At 38.7% G+C, this 17769-nt stretch overlaps 1 protein-coding gene across 1 annotated transcript in view; it reads right to left on the reverse strand.

Annotated features, from left to right (window-relative positions):
• Window positions 1–17769, reverse strand: part of LOC134657278 (carboxypeptidase D-like) — a 55849-nt gene that overhangs the window by 34080 nt on the left and 4000 nt on the right. Inside the window, exons 2-6 of the mRNA XM_063512860.1 lie at window positions 12413–12654; window positions 11689–11858; window positions 11072–11268; window positions 9211–9323; window positions 8353–8444 (exon numbers count right to left, since the gene is read on the reverse strand). Of these exons, the coding sequence (XP_063368930.1) occupies window positions 8353–8444; window positions 9211–9323; window positions 11072–11268; window positions 11689–11858; window positions 12413–12654 (814 nt within the window). The remainder of the gene's footprint in view (window positions 1–8352; window positions 8445–9210; window positions 9324–11071; window positions 11269–11688; window positions 11859–12412; window positions 12655–17769) is intronic.

Here is a 17769-nt window from a genome sequence, read left to right on the forward strand (position 1 = left end):
TCGATTGTTTGAGAAAGACTATCAATAGATGTCACTGTAGTAAATCCTCATACTTTATGATCATATCACAGACAACATATCAACATTATTAAGTAATAAATAATATAATTTTTCTCAAAAATGGACGGCAAAGTCGACGTTGCCGGTTAAAAAATAGGTCGCGAAGTGTGTAGTTTATGGTCATTCTAAAAATTAAAAAGTTAAAAACATTGCTGTCTCGATTTCGGGACTGCAATGTTGCATACAAATTCCATTATTAAACGAGTTCCAAACTTTTTAAAACTTTAAATGGCCATATCAAATGAAGGCATAGGTCCATTAAACAGCCGAACAGATGATCAGCACTTATTATTAATATAATGTTGGTACCGCGACTATTTAGGTGTCTCAAATACGTTGGCGTATTTTCAGCAGAAAAATACACTTCTATTTTTTTTAAAGGCGGCAAGCAAATCTTTTTAATGGTTTTACTTTTCTCTGTGAAAATTAGAACGTTGCTTCTGTAAAATATCTCTTGCACCATTTTTGAGAAAAGCACTATATATGACTCGGCTGGAAGGCTACTTGCTGGCTTCGGATTCAATTAAACGGACTCCCAAGGTCGTCCGTTTAAAACGAATCCTCAGCTTGCAAGTAGCTACTTCCGAACCTCGACAATAATGTACTATTGTTCTTAGAAACGTGATAATAATTAAAATATATTAAACCTACATGGTATCATCAGCCACACTGTTAAGTGTTAACTGTACCGATGTACAGTTAGGAGTGTTGCTGTTTGTATATTAATTTACTTAACCTTACGCATTACAAAATTGTCCTCATATAGCTATACATATATTTTAGGACAGTCTTACACTAATCGACCTACTTGGTAACAAAACATTGTAAATTCTTGAGTAGTTTGAATAGCAGGGCAGGTGACAAAAACTTGCTCAAAAGCATAGAAGGTAGCATCCTATAGAAGTGGTGTACGCGTGCCTCCGTGAGGGACAAAACATGTAAATTCGACCAATCATAGCGTCGCATTGCGCCGCTATGATTGGTCGAATTTATTTGTTATGGTGGGCAACAAATGAATTCGACCAATCACGGTGGTCAATTTACGGTGGGGAATAAAACAAGATGTGAGACTGTGACAAGGACAAACAATAATAGCGCTTTCGCTGCTACTCCTACTGAAAGATACATAAGACTATCCCGTTCTGTCAGTTATCCCCTGCTTCTATTCATGCTCAAAAGAGAAGAGACATCCGACATTTAAAAAAATATCCCTATATGTATGAGAGCAATAATACAATGTGTAAATGTAAATACATACATATCTTATATTTTATGATCATATCAAAGCTGGAAGTCCTAGGTTCGGATCCCCCTAAAAGTGTATTAATATGGTGTCCCATGGTGGTGGCCCATTTGTCCCCGCCGCCATACAAGAGGTGTGGACAGATGGGAATAGATATAGACCATTAATATATACACACACAATTAAAAAACAAATAAATGTCCTATGAGGATTTGAACCCAGGACCTCCTACTTCATAGCACATAGCAGAGCAGGGTCACTGTCACTACTGACTAGCTAGGAGGCCGTAGAAATAATATACAATTTATATATATTTAAATTAAGTACAGTCAGCGTCGTATAGTAGGTCGCATCCAAAGTATTCAAATAGTTCAGTACGCCATACAAATAATATGGTGTACCGAACTATTTGAATACTTTGGATGCTACCTACTATATGACGCTGACTGTACTTATATAACAATTAACAAATCAGACTGGCAGCCACAGTTTAATGGCTAATCTAGGATTAAAACTTTTTAGTGGCTTGCCATTATGTTCAAAACATTTAGCTTCATACCACATCAAATATTTAAGTTTACCGCCATTGCCCGCCAGCATTGAACAAATTGGTTGTTAGTGGGTAGACAAAATAAAGTCACTATCATGTTAAACATTGAATTTATTAATTGTATTTTATTATTTTTAAGAGAATCTTCATAGCATGTGTCTGTCCGTTGAAACAGGAATCAATCTCAACCATCTTCCACTCAAAATATTTTACTTGTGGTACAGTCGCCATCAGATATATCGGAGCGGCCAAGGCGCTCACAAATATCTGAACACGCCTCTATTGTCAGGGCGTTAGAGTGCGTGTTCAGATATTGTGAACACCTTGGCCGTTCCGATATATCTGATGGCGACTGTACAGAGATGCATTGACTATTTCATCTTCACTCTCTTGTTGCATACATTGTAACTTCTAGTGGCTAGAGGCTGGGTCCTGAAATCAGAAACATATTTTTTATATATAAAATGTAATAATATCACAATAAAGTTTAATACACATTGCCTTCACATTGGAGTCTGTTTGCAAACACTAACCATTGTATAGATTTAGACCAAGAAAAGTATGCAGCGATATTGATCGCCTGCGCAGTACATGTGTTATTTTAAATGTCAAACATCTTTGAAATTATGACGTACCTTTCTTCTTTCTTGCTCTAACTCTAAATACTTTGGAATCTTTTGCTTGCTCGGGTATCAATATTAGCATGGGGGGTTAAAATAAAACTTGACAATAGTTATTAGTGGGCAAGGGGGCAAAGCAGTTGTTTAACCGCTCATGCTAATGTTGATTCCAGGGCAAGCAGAAGATTTGAACTATGAGCGTAGCGAGTGGTTCGAGAAGTGGAATCTTGAGCGTTGTGAGAATTCAAGGCACGAGGGTTAAACAAACATTGCCACCTAATGAAACACAGAATTTATCACCATGCCAATGCAGGGAAAATACCAACTATAAAATACCAAAAAAATCAAATCCACATGAACATTATAAAGAATTTATAATTCAAAATCATCATTTAAAAGTAAATTCTACCAGCTAACATAAGGAAACTCAAAATTTAGATCTGATTACTTTGCCCCACATGTGGGATAAATCATAAATGCAATTTTCTCATTAGTATTTGAACAATCAAGGGGGCCTTTACCAGTTGGTGTGGTGATAAATTATTTAATTAACCTTTGTATTCAAAACAAACTTACCTGAAGTGTTAATTTTTTATCAATTTTATCATTTATTGGCAAACAGTAGACACTGTCAGATTAATATGTAGGTTTTACCATTAGTAGTGTTCCGTTACTACATCGGCAATTCACGTCATCATCACAGGTCTTTTCGTCTATTGCAGACGATTTATGCATTGCTGTTTAGACAACGGGTTTGGTGATTGTGGAGGCCGATGCGTGAGCGGCACGACCTCCCACATTTTGGGCACATGTCACGCTTAGCACAGTCTTTAAAGCGCCACATCGGTCTTCCAACTTTCCTTTTAGCATACCTACGCAACTGCACCAAGCAAGACACGTCTAGGTATTCTATTCACGTACTTGTACTATAGTTCAAATGAAGCTATAATATGAAATTAATAAGTTTGTATAAACAGAAACAAAGCAAAGGCAACCAACAAACGCGGTGCCGCTTTGTGGCGACTTGACTATTTGACAGTTTATTTTTAGTGTTGCCGTTGAAAGTTCTTTCTTGTCCCTAAATAGAGCTTTTATGATTTATTATTATACAATATTATTAGTTCAAATAAAATATGATATTCCAAAAGACTACAAATAATATTATATAGTACTTAAATTCCAAAATAATGATAATTATGCCTCAGTGTCCATTTCTGAGGGCCTACCGCGAACCACGTTCGACGTGTTGCCTCTCTGTCGCACTTGTAAATTCGTACGTAAGTGTGACAGGGAGGCAACACGTCGAACGTGGTTCGCGGTAGGCCCTCAGCTTTTTTAAGGAACAGGCGTATAACATTACCCTGAAGTAGGGGACTAATTTTAAAATAGCAATAATCATTACTTGATGCCGTTTTTGACGTTTCTGTGCACGCTGTTGTCTGTCTATACTTATAGGTCACATAATTAGTGATACAAACACCTGCCTGGTCAATATACGCAAAATTAGATATATTTATTCTAATTATAACAGAAAAAGTTTATTAAAACAAACATTAAATGCTTTTGTATAATAATTTCAGGTTTGATAGGTACGGGTTTTGCCATGGGAGAAGTTGAAAAGGAACGTTATGAAAACATATCTTTGTATGTATAGGTACTAAGATGGTACAAATCATGTACAAATCTGTTGCTTAAAAATAAAAGCACGACGCGACGTTGCCAAACTGCTATGAGTTACTGCGAAGCGAGTCCAGTTTAACTCGACAACGTCGCATCGTATTGTTACAATAGGGTATTTTCGTACTAGTCAAATCAGTTACTTTTTTATAGTTATTGCAATGCAACTTGTATCGTAAATTTTTAGAAGGCACGATAAGAGTGAATTGAGCATGAATTGAGGTATTTTATCTCATTAGGATCGAAAGAGCTCGTGAATTTGAGTACAAATAACACAAAAGTGGCAAAAAAGATCACAATATAAAAAATGGCAAAAAATAGTAGTTTTCGATATAAGTGCGAGAAGTATGTCATTTTGCACGAGTACCGAGCTTTCGATTTTTCCGGAAATATACTGAGGGGCTACCGCCAAAACCGAAATTCGCAAATTGCGGGGATCTTTCTCTTTTACTCCAATGCAGGCGTAATTAGAGTGACAGAGAAAAATGCCCGCAATTTGCAAAATTCGATTTTCGCGGTTATAGCCCTGTCACTTACAACGGATGCCTTTGCTTTGATATCTGGTGGCGTTAAATTAACTCCAAAATCGTCTGAATCACTCATTTTTATTTAATAACTTATGCTTTCTTGGCAATTACTTACAAACATAAATCACTTTAAATGTTGAATAAAAAAGGCGGGAAGGGAATAAAAAAAGTTTTACTTTTAATTGCCATTTTTTTCAATGTGGATTCTGTTGTCACTGTTGTCAGCATTATGCCAATTGAAGAGAAATTGTATTATTAAAATTAATAAAATTAATTTTCAGAACATATAATTATACATGGTCAACCAGATCTTGACAGTAGAAAAAGGCGGCAAATTTGAAAAATGTAGGCGCGAAAGGATATCGTCCCATAGAAAATTTGAATTTCGCGCCTTTATTTTACTGACAAGATTTGATTGACCAGCTATATGTAAAAAAACATGAATCTTTTGTTATTTCATTATATTGATATATATCTAATTAATTACATTTATATTAAGTGTATAAAGTGTATTGTACGAACGTCAGCTTCATTCTGTCGCGCGTTTTTCAAGTAATACTATTGGGTCTCGAATAATACTCCTTTATGCCCAATCGCGCGTTGTTCAGGTGGGTCATTTATAAGCGGGTCTCGCATAATACTCATTTATTTAAAATGTATCAATCAGATTACTTTTTAGCACTAGTGTAAAAAAATCAAACTTTACGCACGATTTGCAGCTACAAAAACTAAACTTTTTGAGCAATTGGATTAAAAAAATATAAAGAAACGCTCAAGTACCAGTGGCATGGTGGCATATAGACGGACTTACGCCAGTAGTAATGTCTAATCCTTTTGCCATGCACCAATGGTAGCATGCGCAAAATTATTATGACAGGTATTTATTTTCAGCCGGTTTAAATAGTTTCGGCAAGACTTATGTAGCATTCTTATAATATATAAATATTATCATCACCACAGTATCGTTTTCCGAAATTACTTTATGGTTATACCGTTTGGCTACGCTATTTCTCTGTACCCTGCCTCTCCCTTCCCTCCCTGTACTCCTTAAGTGCCCGAACTCTCTTTACTCATACTGAAAGATACATAAGACTATCCTGTTCGGTCATTTCCTTCCACCCCTCATGCTTGATCCAGTTTTAAACTAGATTCATGATTTATTCAATACGCTATAAAGCGACATCTGTTGATTACTTCTAATCGTTGGCAACGACATATGTCTACTAACTTTCAATGAAGACGTATAGATGTCGTTAGGAATTCTATGATTTGGATGTGACACAGCGCCATCTTGTATCCATGATAGGCAACAGTGCTTTTTCAGTGACGCCATCTGGTAATGGTGCGCTTTTAGGCGGTCACATTTGAATGTATGGGATAGCAGCGTCTGTATATATGTAGTCTGTGGTGTAATATTTACATTTGTTTTATTAGTATAAGTATCTTCTATTCAATATTTGTCCTATTTTTATTTATAGGTGTTTCTGTCATAGAATTTATAACGACTGAGTATACACATGACGACTGACATACTAAGACTAAGACACGTAGTCATAAAAAAATTGTACGTATGTACATTGCGATCTAGTTTAACTTTCGAATAAGCGCAAACAATATTTTGCACTTGGTTTTACAATTCACTAATAGAAACACCCACAAATTTCGGTAACATCCTTTGCAAGCGCGTATTTTGACATTGAAAAGTATACCGTGTTTCTTCAGCTTAGAGATCATTTTAGAATATCAACAAAATATAAATGCTTGCAAAGGTTGTTTTCCTATCTACGAGGGGAGGCTGAAATATTCGCGGCCTAAGCTAGAAAAAAAAAATAAGGTACTTTTTTCCCCGCCTCGTTGGCAGTTTAAATATTGCCGCCATTACTATCGATTATTAACAATTAATAATTTACATGTACTTTAATACTCTTTCATTTTTTTTCTAAGGCCGCGAACTATTCAGTCGTATATTATTAACCTGTGGTCAATAATGATGTATTGTGACAATTATAGAAATATCTTAACCTATAAAATAAGTAGGTACCTAATAACATTTCGTCACGTGACAACCAGAATTCACTAATTACAATTTTTTTTTTACCTAAAATGAAACTTATTTTGGTTCACTATAGCTCTTGACTTTGTGATAGTAAATAGTGAGTTTTGATTGTGACTTGACGATTTCATTCGTCGGTATTAAAATATACATAACTGGATGTAATCCCATTTTTTTTCCAAAATTGACGGTAACCTACTGTAACTCATATTGCCTATAATTTGTACTGTTCTAAAAATGTTTTACCCTTAATAATTATTATTGCTTTGATTATAATAATTGATCTACACAAACTAGTCTTGGCACAAAATTAGGAATGTAAAAAGTATTTCCTAGGTGTAAATAAATGCATAATTATTATCACGAAAACTTAAACAAATCTATACAAAATAATCTTCCAATGTGTTAATCTTAGTATAGACTTGTATGATCTCGACCCTGTTCATGAAAGATTGTAAAATTGTAATCTAGTTAGGCAGTTGACTAGATTTCTAGACATTAAAGTAAATATTTGACACGAAAATTGAGCAATAATTAATAAAGTTAACTGTAGAAACACTTTTTCTCACTTAAACATTACATTACATACATTGCCATAGATTTTTAAATATGAAGACAAAACATATTTAAAGCCATATCACACTACCGCACCGCGCGAAGGACGGTGCGGTGCGGTAGTGTGTTACGGCGATTACCTTGGTAAAGTTTATATAATAGTATCAATACACAATCCGTTGCAATCTAATTAGAATCTTTCATAAACCAAAAGTTTTTTTTTTGTTTTATCGCTTTTTCAAACGATATTCATCCCAATTTACAAAACAACAAGGTTCATATTTAAAATAAGAGATATTTGTATGGAGAGCCTTACGAGGATATGAATCAATTCGATGATAAAGCCTTAGGCCTCCGTTTTCTAATCTAACGTCAAGTAATAACAGCAACAACCCACTTCACTATACATTGGTAGACCTTATCTCCTTGATATAAGGTTCATCTTCGGTCAACTAACATTTCCAATTTGTCAACGATGGTACAGTCGCCATCAGATATATCAGAGCGGCCTAGGTGCTCAAAAATATCTGAACACGCACTTAAGTACACATGTTGCCATACTAATTGTAAAGAAAAGTAGATACTTATGTTAGGGACCCGACTGTATTATCATTATCAATGACAAATATTTGTAGTAGTATGTTGTCAATATGGCAATGTTAATAGCTCTCTTGTTTTCTTCTTATTATGAAGACAGAGACAGAACTAGAATGTTAAAAAACAGGCTGTAGGTATAGCTGGTCATGCAAATCTTGTCAGTAGAAAAAGGCGGCAAATTTGAAAAATGTAGGCGAGAACGAATATCATCCCATAGAAAATTAGAATTTCGCGCCATTTTTTACTGACAAGATTTGCTTGACCAGCTTTATAATACATTAATCTGTCAGCTCCCACGGCTCATATATGAGCCAGAACGCTTATGGTGACGTCATATCGTGGGATTCGACAGGTTAATCCCAAGATTTAAGTTTTTATAATATAAATAAAGATCGCATTGAGCATCAACACCCAACACAGGCCTAACGAAGAGGCCGCGTTATCGTATTTGTCGATGCGACGGGACTTACCGACGGCGCGGCGGCGGACCACCAGCTTCAGCGGCACGGCCTCGGTACGGTCAGCCGGGACCGTTACCGTGGTCGGGGCCGGGGATTCGAAGCTGGAAAGATTAGGGTAGTATGAGTAAAAAAGTAACAAATAAAATAGGTACAAGTATTAAATTATGGTCAAAGGGTCAAAGCCAAAAGTGTAGGTATTTTATATCAAAATCAAAAGAATTTTAAGTGTTAACTATTCATAAGTGCTTGTTGCTATGCCTACATGAATAAAGAATATTTTAATCTTGAATGTATTTGAAACAACCTTTCGACTTGTTTGTCTTTTTATTTGCATTGTAACGAATATGGACAGTCGATAAATCGAATATCGTTAGGGTTGTGTGTCGACAGAGTGACATCCCTAGTGCGCAAAACGTGTAAGCTGATAAACAAGACCAAGTGCGGTTAGTTCGAAAAACTCGCGCGGCTAGATGTTGATGTCAACTTTAGCCAGTCTTCTCCGAGACCACGGGGACAACGCCGTCCTCGAAACGTCGGAGGTAAATTTTAAAACTTAAATACGCAATTAAGTCCCGTTGTACAAATCCGCGTTCTCTGCCTACCCCTCCGGGAAATAGGCGTGATTATATGTATGTACGTATGTACAATTGAATAATGTGTAAAAATCGTAGAAGTTTAAATCAGTGCATTGTACTCGTAAAGTCATAGGACAATGGTAGATAAAAAGACACTTAAGTCTATAAATAATTTCGTTTGCGTCTTTATGCCTTTGATCAAAAATACGAGGCCCATTTTGGCTTCACAAGGCAGCATTTTAGGGATCTTAACAGTACCTATGGATAGGAAAAACAAATGTAAATTATATACCCTTGAGACAAAGCGGTGATGTTGTACTGCCCCGGCAGCAACAATCTCCAGAACTCTCCATGTTCTGTTGTCTTCACGAAATGTTGAAGGCCTTCCACTTTTATGAATGCGTTCTGAAACGTAAATATACAAGATTGAAATCCAAGATGGCGGATATGTACTTTTCCACAGAATAAATAATACGAGTAGTACTACCGTACAGAAAGGACACTTCCTACAAAACCGAAGTTTGACAGCGGTTCAGGGACGAATCACGCTGTCCCTTTTTCTAATGCATGGCACTATCCCTTTCGGCTATTTAGGGTTGTCAAATTTCACGTTATTATCTAATCTGTGGTCGTGCACGCAAAGGGACATCAAGTTGTGTCAACCCTAATAATTGCTCGGAGCAATGCTGAGCCGAACGGAGCCGAGAAAGCCCGAAAGTAGGAGTAACCCACTGCTTTTTCGTAAGTCATCATGGATATCATTTTCTAGGTTTCCGGGGGTGCAGATTACGAAAATGATGACGATTTTGGAATCCAAGACGGCGAAAATGTTCTGCACAGTACATATGGTGCTACTTTCCCGCACGAGTGCAGGAATGAGCACTTTCCGTGCCTATGTCGAAAATGTTAAGGGCCATATGACTGTAAAACGTTGTACGATACATGTGCGAAGAGTAATTCGCAACTCGTGTCGATTTAAAACACTTCCTTCGGTCATGTTTTAATTTATCACCACTCATTGCGAATTTCCTATTTTTCGCACTTCTATCGTAATGTACTATTTTTGAGTACTGTTAAAACAATATTTTGCCAAGAATTTCATGCCATTTGCCATGAAAATGTTACCTTAATAGGCTTTCCATCTTCATCCACCACAAAACCCTTGACGCCTGTGTGTGTCTGCTCAATGAATGACAGCATGGCATCCTTGTTAAGCCTCCAGAAGCGAGGCAGTTCAACGACAATAGGATACTTGCATTAAAATCAAGGCTCCCTTCGATGCGGTTGAAGTGAACGTAGTTGAAACAATTGAAATGAAAGTAGTTGAATACCTTAATAGGCTCTCCATCTTCATCCACCACAAAACCCTTGACGCCTGTGTGTGTCTGCTCAATGAATGACAGCATGGCATCCTTGTTAAGCCTCCAGAAGCGAGGCAGCTCAGCAGCAGCAGGATATTTGCAGCATGACAGCTCGAAGGTCACTTCGATGCAGTTGAAGTGAATGTAGTTGAAATGAAAGTAGTTGAAATGTTACCTTAATAGGCTCTCCATCTTCATCAACCACAAAACCCTTGACGCCTGTGTGTGTCTGCTCAATGAATGACAGCATGGCATCCTTGTTAAGCCTCCAGAAGCGAGGCAGTTCAACGACAATAGGATACTTGCATTAAAATCAAGGCTCCCTTCGATGCGGTTGAAGTGAACGTAGTTGAAACAATTGAAATGAAAGTAGTTGAATACCTTAATAGGCTCTCCATCTTCATCCACCACAAAACCCTTGACGCCTGTGTGTGTCTGCTCAATGAATGACAGCATGGCATCCTTGTTAAGCCTCCAGAAGCGAGGCAGCTCAGCAGCAGCAGGATATTTGCAGCATGACAGCTCGAAGGTCACTTCGATGCAGTTGAAGTGAATGTAGTTGAAATGAAAGTAGTTGAAATGTTACCTTAATAGGCTCTCCATCTTCATCAACCACAAAACCCTTGACGCCTGTGTGAGTCTGCTCAATGAATGACAGCATGGCATCCTTGTTAAGCCTCCAGAAGCGAGGCAGTTCAACGACAATAGGATACTTGCATTAAAATCAAGGCTCCCTTCGATGCGGTTGAAGTGAACGTAGTTGAAACAATTGAAATGAAAGTAGTTGAATACCTTAATAGGCTCTCCATCTTCATCCACCACAAAACCCTTGACGCCTGTGTGTGTCTGCTCAATGAATGACAGCATGGCATCCTTGTTAAGCCTCCAGAAGCGAGGCAGCTCAGCAGCAGCAGGGTATTTGCAGCATGACAGCTCAAAGGTCACTTCGTAACAGTTGGAGTGGAGGTAGTTGAAATCTTGCATGCCACCTGCAAAATGGAGATTTTGAAATAGTTAAAACAGTAGGAAATATTAACAACTTTCTGCTTTATTAACCAATCGCGCATTTTTAAGCGTTTTATCACGTCAAGTCGTCGTTAGTGTTCCCGTCCTTGAATTTCTCCGGCGGGCACTTGTTGCCTTTGTGCATCACCTCGTTTGTGGACGCATATATATACCAACAAGGTATTTCTATTCTAACATATACTCTACTAGCGACCCGCCCCGGCTTCGCACGGTTTAACAAATTATACATAAGCCTTGCTCTGAAATCACTATCTATTTAAAAAACCGCATCAATATCCGTTGCGTAGTTTTGAAGATTTAAGCATACATAGGGACAGACAGCGGGAAGCAACTTTGTTTTATACTATGTAGTGATTATAATAACACATATGATTTAAACTTACCTTTAACAGAGTACCAATCGGCACCATTAGTGATGCCGTCCTTGAATTTCTCCGGCGGGCACGTGTCGCCCCGGTGCATCACCTCGTTCTTGGATGCGTATACCAAAGCAAGGTGCTTGAAGAGCTCGTCATCTGGCGACTGGCTTTCCTCACAACAGTCTTTACCTGACCTGGAAGAAATAAGCAAATTATTGTGACAAATCTGTGGCCCTAGCCAATAAGGGAACAGTACAAGTCTCGGGCAGCGCAGATGTAAAAGGTGTAAGTTCCACGTAACGCCTATGCCCTTTTACACCTAGGCTGCGCGAAACTTGTACCCTTATTCACTAGTGTTACTAGAGTATTAGGACCAACCTAACTCTGCAAAGACTTTGCTGTAACAAAATTTGAATGTGCCACAATAAAAGTGGATTTTTTTATGAAAATATGACTATTAACGTCATATTTCCACAATCCACACTTTGTGAATTCATCGGCAAACCGATAGGCATAGTCTGAAAGTTTACCGTCTAACTGTAAAAAAATCTATTATAGTACTAACTTCAAGTCATTATAAGAATAGCTCGCGACCACAGTGCCTCCATGCAGATTGCCGGACAGCACAAACTGCTTCCCCGTGAGCAACGTCATGAGTGCTACAGTCTTAGGATGGTTGCCGATAGGCATCATCTAAACTTTTAGACTTTTACCGTCTAACTGTTAAAAAAAAAGTATGTTTACTAACTTCAAGTCGTCATAAGGATAACTAGCGACCACCGTCCCTCCATGAAGATTCCCGGACAGCACAAACTGCTTCCCCATGACCCATTTCATGAGCGCCACTGTCTCAGGCTGCCGGTTCCGGAACAGGTAAGCTTCATCCTCGGAGCGGTGGCGGTCGAACTGGTCGGGGAAGTCGCGGTTGAGGTCGATGCCGTGGGCGTTGTGTCGGCCCAGGCCGTTACCGATGGAGTCGCAGCTGCCTTCCTGGGATTGGAGAAGATATGGATAATAATGAACTTTAGTATTGAACATATAAAGCACTACAATAAGAATAATCACCATTCGTTACATGGAAATAGTGGTGACCCAAAACTGTAGCGTAAATAAATGAATTTTTAACATGAGGGATAAATGAGAAAGTTAAATAAGTTATTGGCAAAAAAAATATTTTTGGTACAAGCTTTTATCGCTGACTGTACTTTTCTTACGACAGACAACTAATACTCATCGAGACAATTTTAAAAACCCCTAACACAATTAGTTTGCGTTGTTTCATCACAGAGTTCCTATGGCCACCTCCTGTCTCCATCATCAGATCAGTTCGACAGTACCATATTATTGTATTGTCATCAGAACTACATACAGCTGCCAATTTTCATGAGGCTACGATGCTTGGAAGATGGTTAAATTAGTTACCTTAGATTCCATTACATAGTTACATACAGGTCGAGCTAATAAAAGCTTGTTAAAAAGAAAGTTTTTCAAACTATATCGTGTTACATATCAAATGAAAGAGCTCATTTTGAGAATTTCAAATATTTTTTAAAGTAAATAGGTTACAAGTTATTCAAGAAAATAGCCAAATAATGACCTTTGCCCCTTTATCTCTGAAACGACTGGATCTAAAACTTTGAAAAAAATACACAAAATAGTTATTTACCTATAGATGACAGGAAAACCTATTAGAAATATGCATTAAAGCGTGAGTCCCTTGGAACGCGAGTCCGACTCGTACTTGGCCGGTTTTTTATTTAGAAATGTAACAATTAAGTCATAAAACTATAAATGTATTTCTTCCATTATTGTTTTAATTAGGTGTATCCAAAAGCTATTGTCATAGGAATCATCTTTCGCCGCATCAATAAGTAGGTACAGTCAGCAGCAGAAGTTGCTAAGCGGGCGAAGTGTTTAAAATGATCTTGATGCGACTTTATTGTTAAGAGAATAAGAGCTTGTCAAGGTAATTTTGAACACCTCGCCCGCTTAGCAACTTCTGCTGCTGACTGTACCAGTACCCACGTGTTTACCTATACATATATGCTGTACGCAAAGTAAGTTATAATGACAAAGTTTAAGTAGATATACCTACCCACTACCTACTCGTGAGGGTGACCCGTTAGGTTAGATCCGTTAGATCATTATAAATACTTATTCTATTCCAAACCTTACCCCCTAGACATAAGATCGACAACGAATAGGTACATATACAGACATAACAAACAAACCCAGTGCGTTATGTTATCAACAGCCCCTTGCACTTTGCGAGCCTAAGTGATAACAACTACCTATACAGCTCAATGCACTCTTGCATGCATACGATAATGGCACTTACTCCTTTATCATAAGGTGTAATATCCGTTTTCTACTATATGCTTTGCCCTAACTTAACACAATCGTGTGTTAATAACTTCGCAAATGAACGCCATAGATCGAAGTAAAATGCAAAACATCCAATTTTATTAGAGGCCGAACCACAACGGATCGGTAATGCAAGGCTCAACACCATGTTTACGTCTCGGCCACGACGTTGAGCGACTTGCGACGGCGACAGCGACAGCCATAAGTGGGAACGAAAGGTCCGTTCGCTGTGTCTCGCTCCAACCTATGGTTATCGCTGCCGCCGCAAGGCGCTCAATGTCGTGGCCGAGCCGTTAAGCTTCCGTTAACGTGATTTCTACTGCGCTTGGCTCTTCTCAAAAGTTTGCCGACCCCTTAGCGCAAACTGTTGTCACCTTGGCTAGGCTTCCTGACCTGGCGGTCTAGCATGAGTTGCGCGCGACTCCATACATCTTGCGCGACTTTAATTATGGAGTCGCGTGCGAGAACGCAACTCATGCTAGACCATCTGATCGTTACAACGTGGGCGTTACGCTACAATCACGTGCTACTCCGATATCTGGATCAGCGTACTTGTGTAACCAGTTGCTACTTTCACTGCCAGCAATAATGCTTATGAATGAGCGTTGCGGGTCATTTATGCATGCCATTAATGGTTACCTATACTTACTGTGCTCATTTTCATAACCTTGTGTTTAGAGTCACACGAATCCGCCGCGAAAAAGTATCGCGATATAATATAATCGAAGTTAAGGCTTTGTCACACAGGCGCGTTTTCCAGGCGGGGCGTGAGCGGGGCGCGCCGCTTTTACATACAAAACGCTCACGCCTCGCTCACGCCAAGCCCGGAAAACGCGCCTGTGTGACGGAACCTTAAAAGTTTCGTATGCAAAACTTCTATACTTGCTCTAATACTATTTGTTCTAACTGACAGACTGATGTCGTCCGGCGGACGGATAATCAGTGGACCTCTTGAGAAGTTCAATTGTAGCAGCAGTCTTAGGGCCATGCAGTTGCACCAACCACAATTAGTGGACTGATCAACGTGACTTAGCAGTGAACTATGAAATTTTCCATACAAAAAAGTTTAGCGAACGCTTTAACCGTGACAGGCGGTCTGGTGCAACCGCGGGCCCTTAGTGTCGGAGCAAAACCGTATTTTTTACCGAAACAGATGGCTCAGGACCGCTTCGGCCTCAGTTTCATTTCGGCAACTTCTTAAGTAGTTCTCATTCGCATTTGGTCTACTGTTCCGATTCGCCAGCATTCCTATATCGTCACTTTCTTATCTCGCCCGCTTTCTTACGTGGGCCACTGTAGTAACTTGGTTATATTCCTAATTAGACTACAGTGCCGATTCGTCAACACTCCTAATTCGTCCATAGTGCTTACTCGTCAACATTCCTATTTAGACCACAGTGCCAACTCGTCAACTACATAGCAGCCCTAATAGTACATCATCATTATCATCAAAGTTATCTTTATGGTTAAGGACAAGTGTGACAACAGCAAATACTAATTGTAACTGTGCCACGATGTACGTACAGGTCAGGTGTAGAATCGGTTGATCTCAACCTGAAAAACTCTTGTGTTTCAGCTTGATAAGCTTCCTCTACAAATCCAAGTAGTATTGATTGGCTATATTCGTTGTCCATCTCTGAAAAAAAAAACACTTGTAACTACCTATTTATCTGTCTTTCTTAGATACCTATTGAGCTAGAAAAAATATTTTATTTGAATAAAATGTGTGCTGCTTCTGACAGTTTAAGTGACAATCAGTATTAATTCTACATTCTCAATTCAAATAAAAGAACGCGGACGAGTTGGCACTTTGGTCGAAATAGGAACGTAGACAAAAATGGTATATTGACGATATCAGATATTGGACGAGTTGGCACTATGGTCAAAATAGGAATTTAGACAAAATGGGGTATTGACGATATCAGAAAGTAGGCAAATTAGGAAGGTGACGATTTAGGAATTGTAGGCTGACGACATGGCACTGTGGACGATTTATGGAGATGACGAAATGAAACTGAGGCCGAAGCGGTCCTGAGCCAAACAGATTGAACAACAATGCTCTAGCGGGACGAAAGGGGACCTTCGGCAGAAACATGTTTTTTCTAGCGAAACCGAACCGAAAATAGAGTCTCTGCAGAAAGAGAAGAGTCGTGGAATGTAATGGGGCCCAATACACTCCACGACTCTTCTCTTTCCGAACAGAATCTACAATCTTGTAAGTTTCACCGCAGTCAAAAGTGAACCTTAGGTCGAAAGGTGATTTCGTTATGCCGAAACATCAGTCGGATACTAAATATTTGAAGAGTTCATGTATACGGTACCACACCGTTCACGCAGCCCTCGCACCAATTCTTTACTGTTGTCAGAAACGACGGTAAAAGGTGTCGTTGACTTATTTGAATTCTTAATATCTATTGGTAACAAGAGCGAAACGGTATCACGATTTTTATAACGCTTTATCGGATCAATTCACATTCAAATTCGGTCATGTGAACGACCTATAAATAAGATTGAAGGCCACTGAGATTGGACTATTACCAATTTACCATTATGTTTTGTTATCGTCTCAAACTTGCATTCGATTGAATTGATTAAAACCTTTACTATTTCTGCGTGCCGGATTGACAAAAACCTACCGTGAATAAATTACTGATTTAGGTACCTTACCTATACCTACCTGCAGGCTCAGCACGGTTCCATTTTTATCGACTATCACTATGCCCGTCACTTTCGCACTTACATACTTGTTAGAACGTGACAGGCATGGTGATAAACGATAAAAATGCGACCGTGCTACTAGGGCTGATGAACATGATTAGGCATGTCGGCCGCGGGCCGTAAGTTTAATCACGAATGTTCATCAGAAATTAAGTACAGTCTAACCTCAATTATCCGAATTGATTTGATTTACTGGACCTACGTTTACGAACGAAGCATAAACTAATTTTGCCAAATGAATCGGATGCAGGCCGAGTTTGTACAGCCGGCAGCAATAGTTGCTAAGCGGGGCGAGGTGTTCAAAATTATCTTGACGCGACTTTATCGTTAAGAGAATAAGAGCGCGTCATTGGTTATTGATTTGCGAAAAATGCCTAGAAAAACTAGCGCTATGGATGTACAGTCAGCAACAGAAGTTGCTAAGCGGGCCAGGTGTTCCAAATTATCATGACGCGACTTTATTGTTAACAGAATAAGAGGGTGTCAAGGTAATTTTGATCACCTCGCTCGCTTAGCAACTTTTGCTGCTGACTGTACTTACACCAACTATAATAATAGCATTAATATCCAATGCTGTGGCCAATTTAATAGCTCTTGACCACTCTAATCGTCATTACCGCTCATAAGCTCATAAAATGATCATGACACAGGTATTTGATGCAGCAAGCGTAAAATAACAAACCAGAAAACAATAGTAGATAATGACCCGTTTCGCTTTTAGACCGTAAAAAAATGTTGTTACTTAAACACTGTTAACAGAGGGCCTACCTACTAGGGGAAAATAATTATCTGCCTCTCTATCGCTCTTGCTTATTCGAGCGACAGAGATGCACGTAGCGTTTTTCAATTTTTCGATGTTGGCAGTAGACGCTTTGACCTTTGGTGCACCTTATGTCTTAGCAATAAGGTTTAAAATCAGTTAACAATGTGGACGATCGCGATCGTACAGACAAGTTCATTAACATGTATACATTTCTTCACCTTTATCCATTGCAATAAAGTGAAAAACTGTATTCATATTTA

Source organism: Cydia amplana, chromosome 19, assembly GCF_948474715.1.
Source record: "Cydia amplana chromosome 19, ilCydAmpl1.1, whole genome shotgun sequence".
NCBI lineage: Eukaryota > Metazoa > Arthropoda > Insecta > Lepidoptera > Tortricidae > Cydia > Cydia amplana.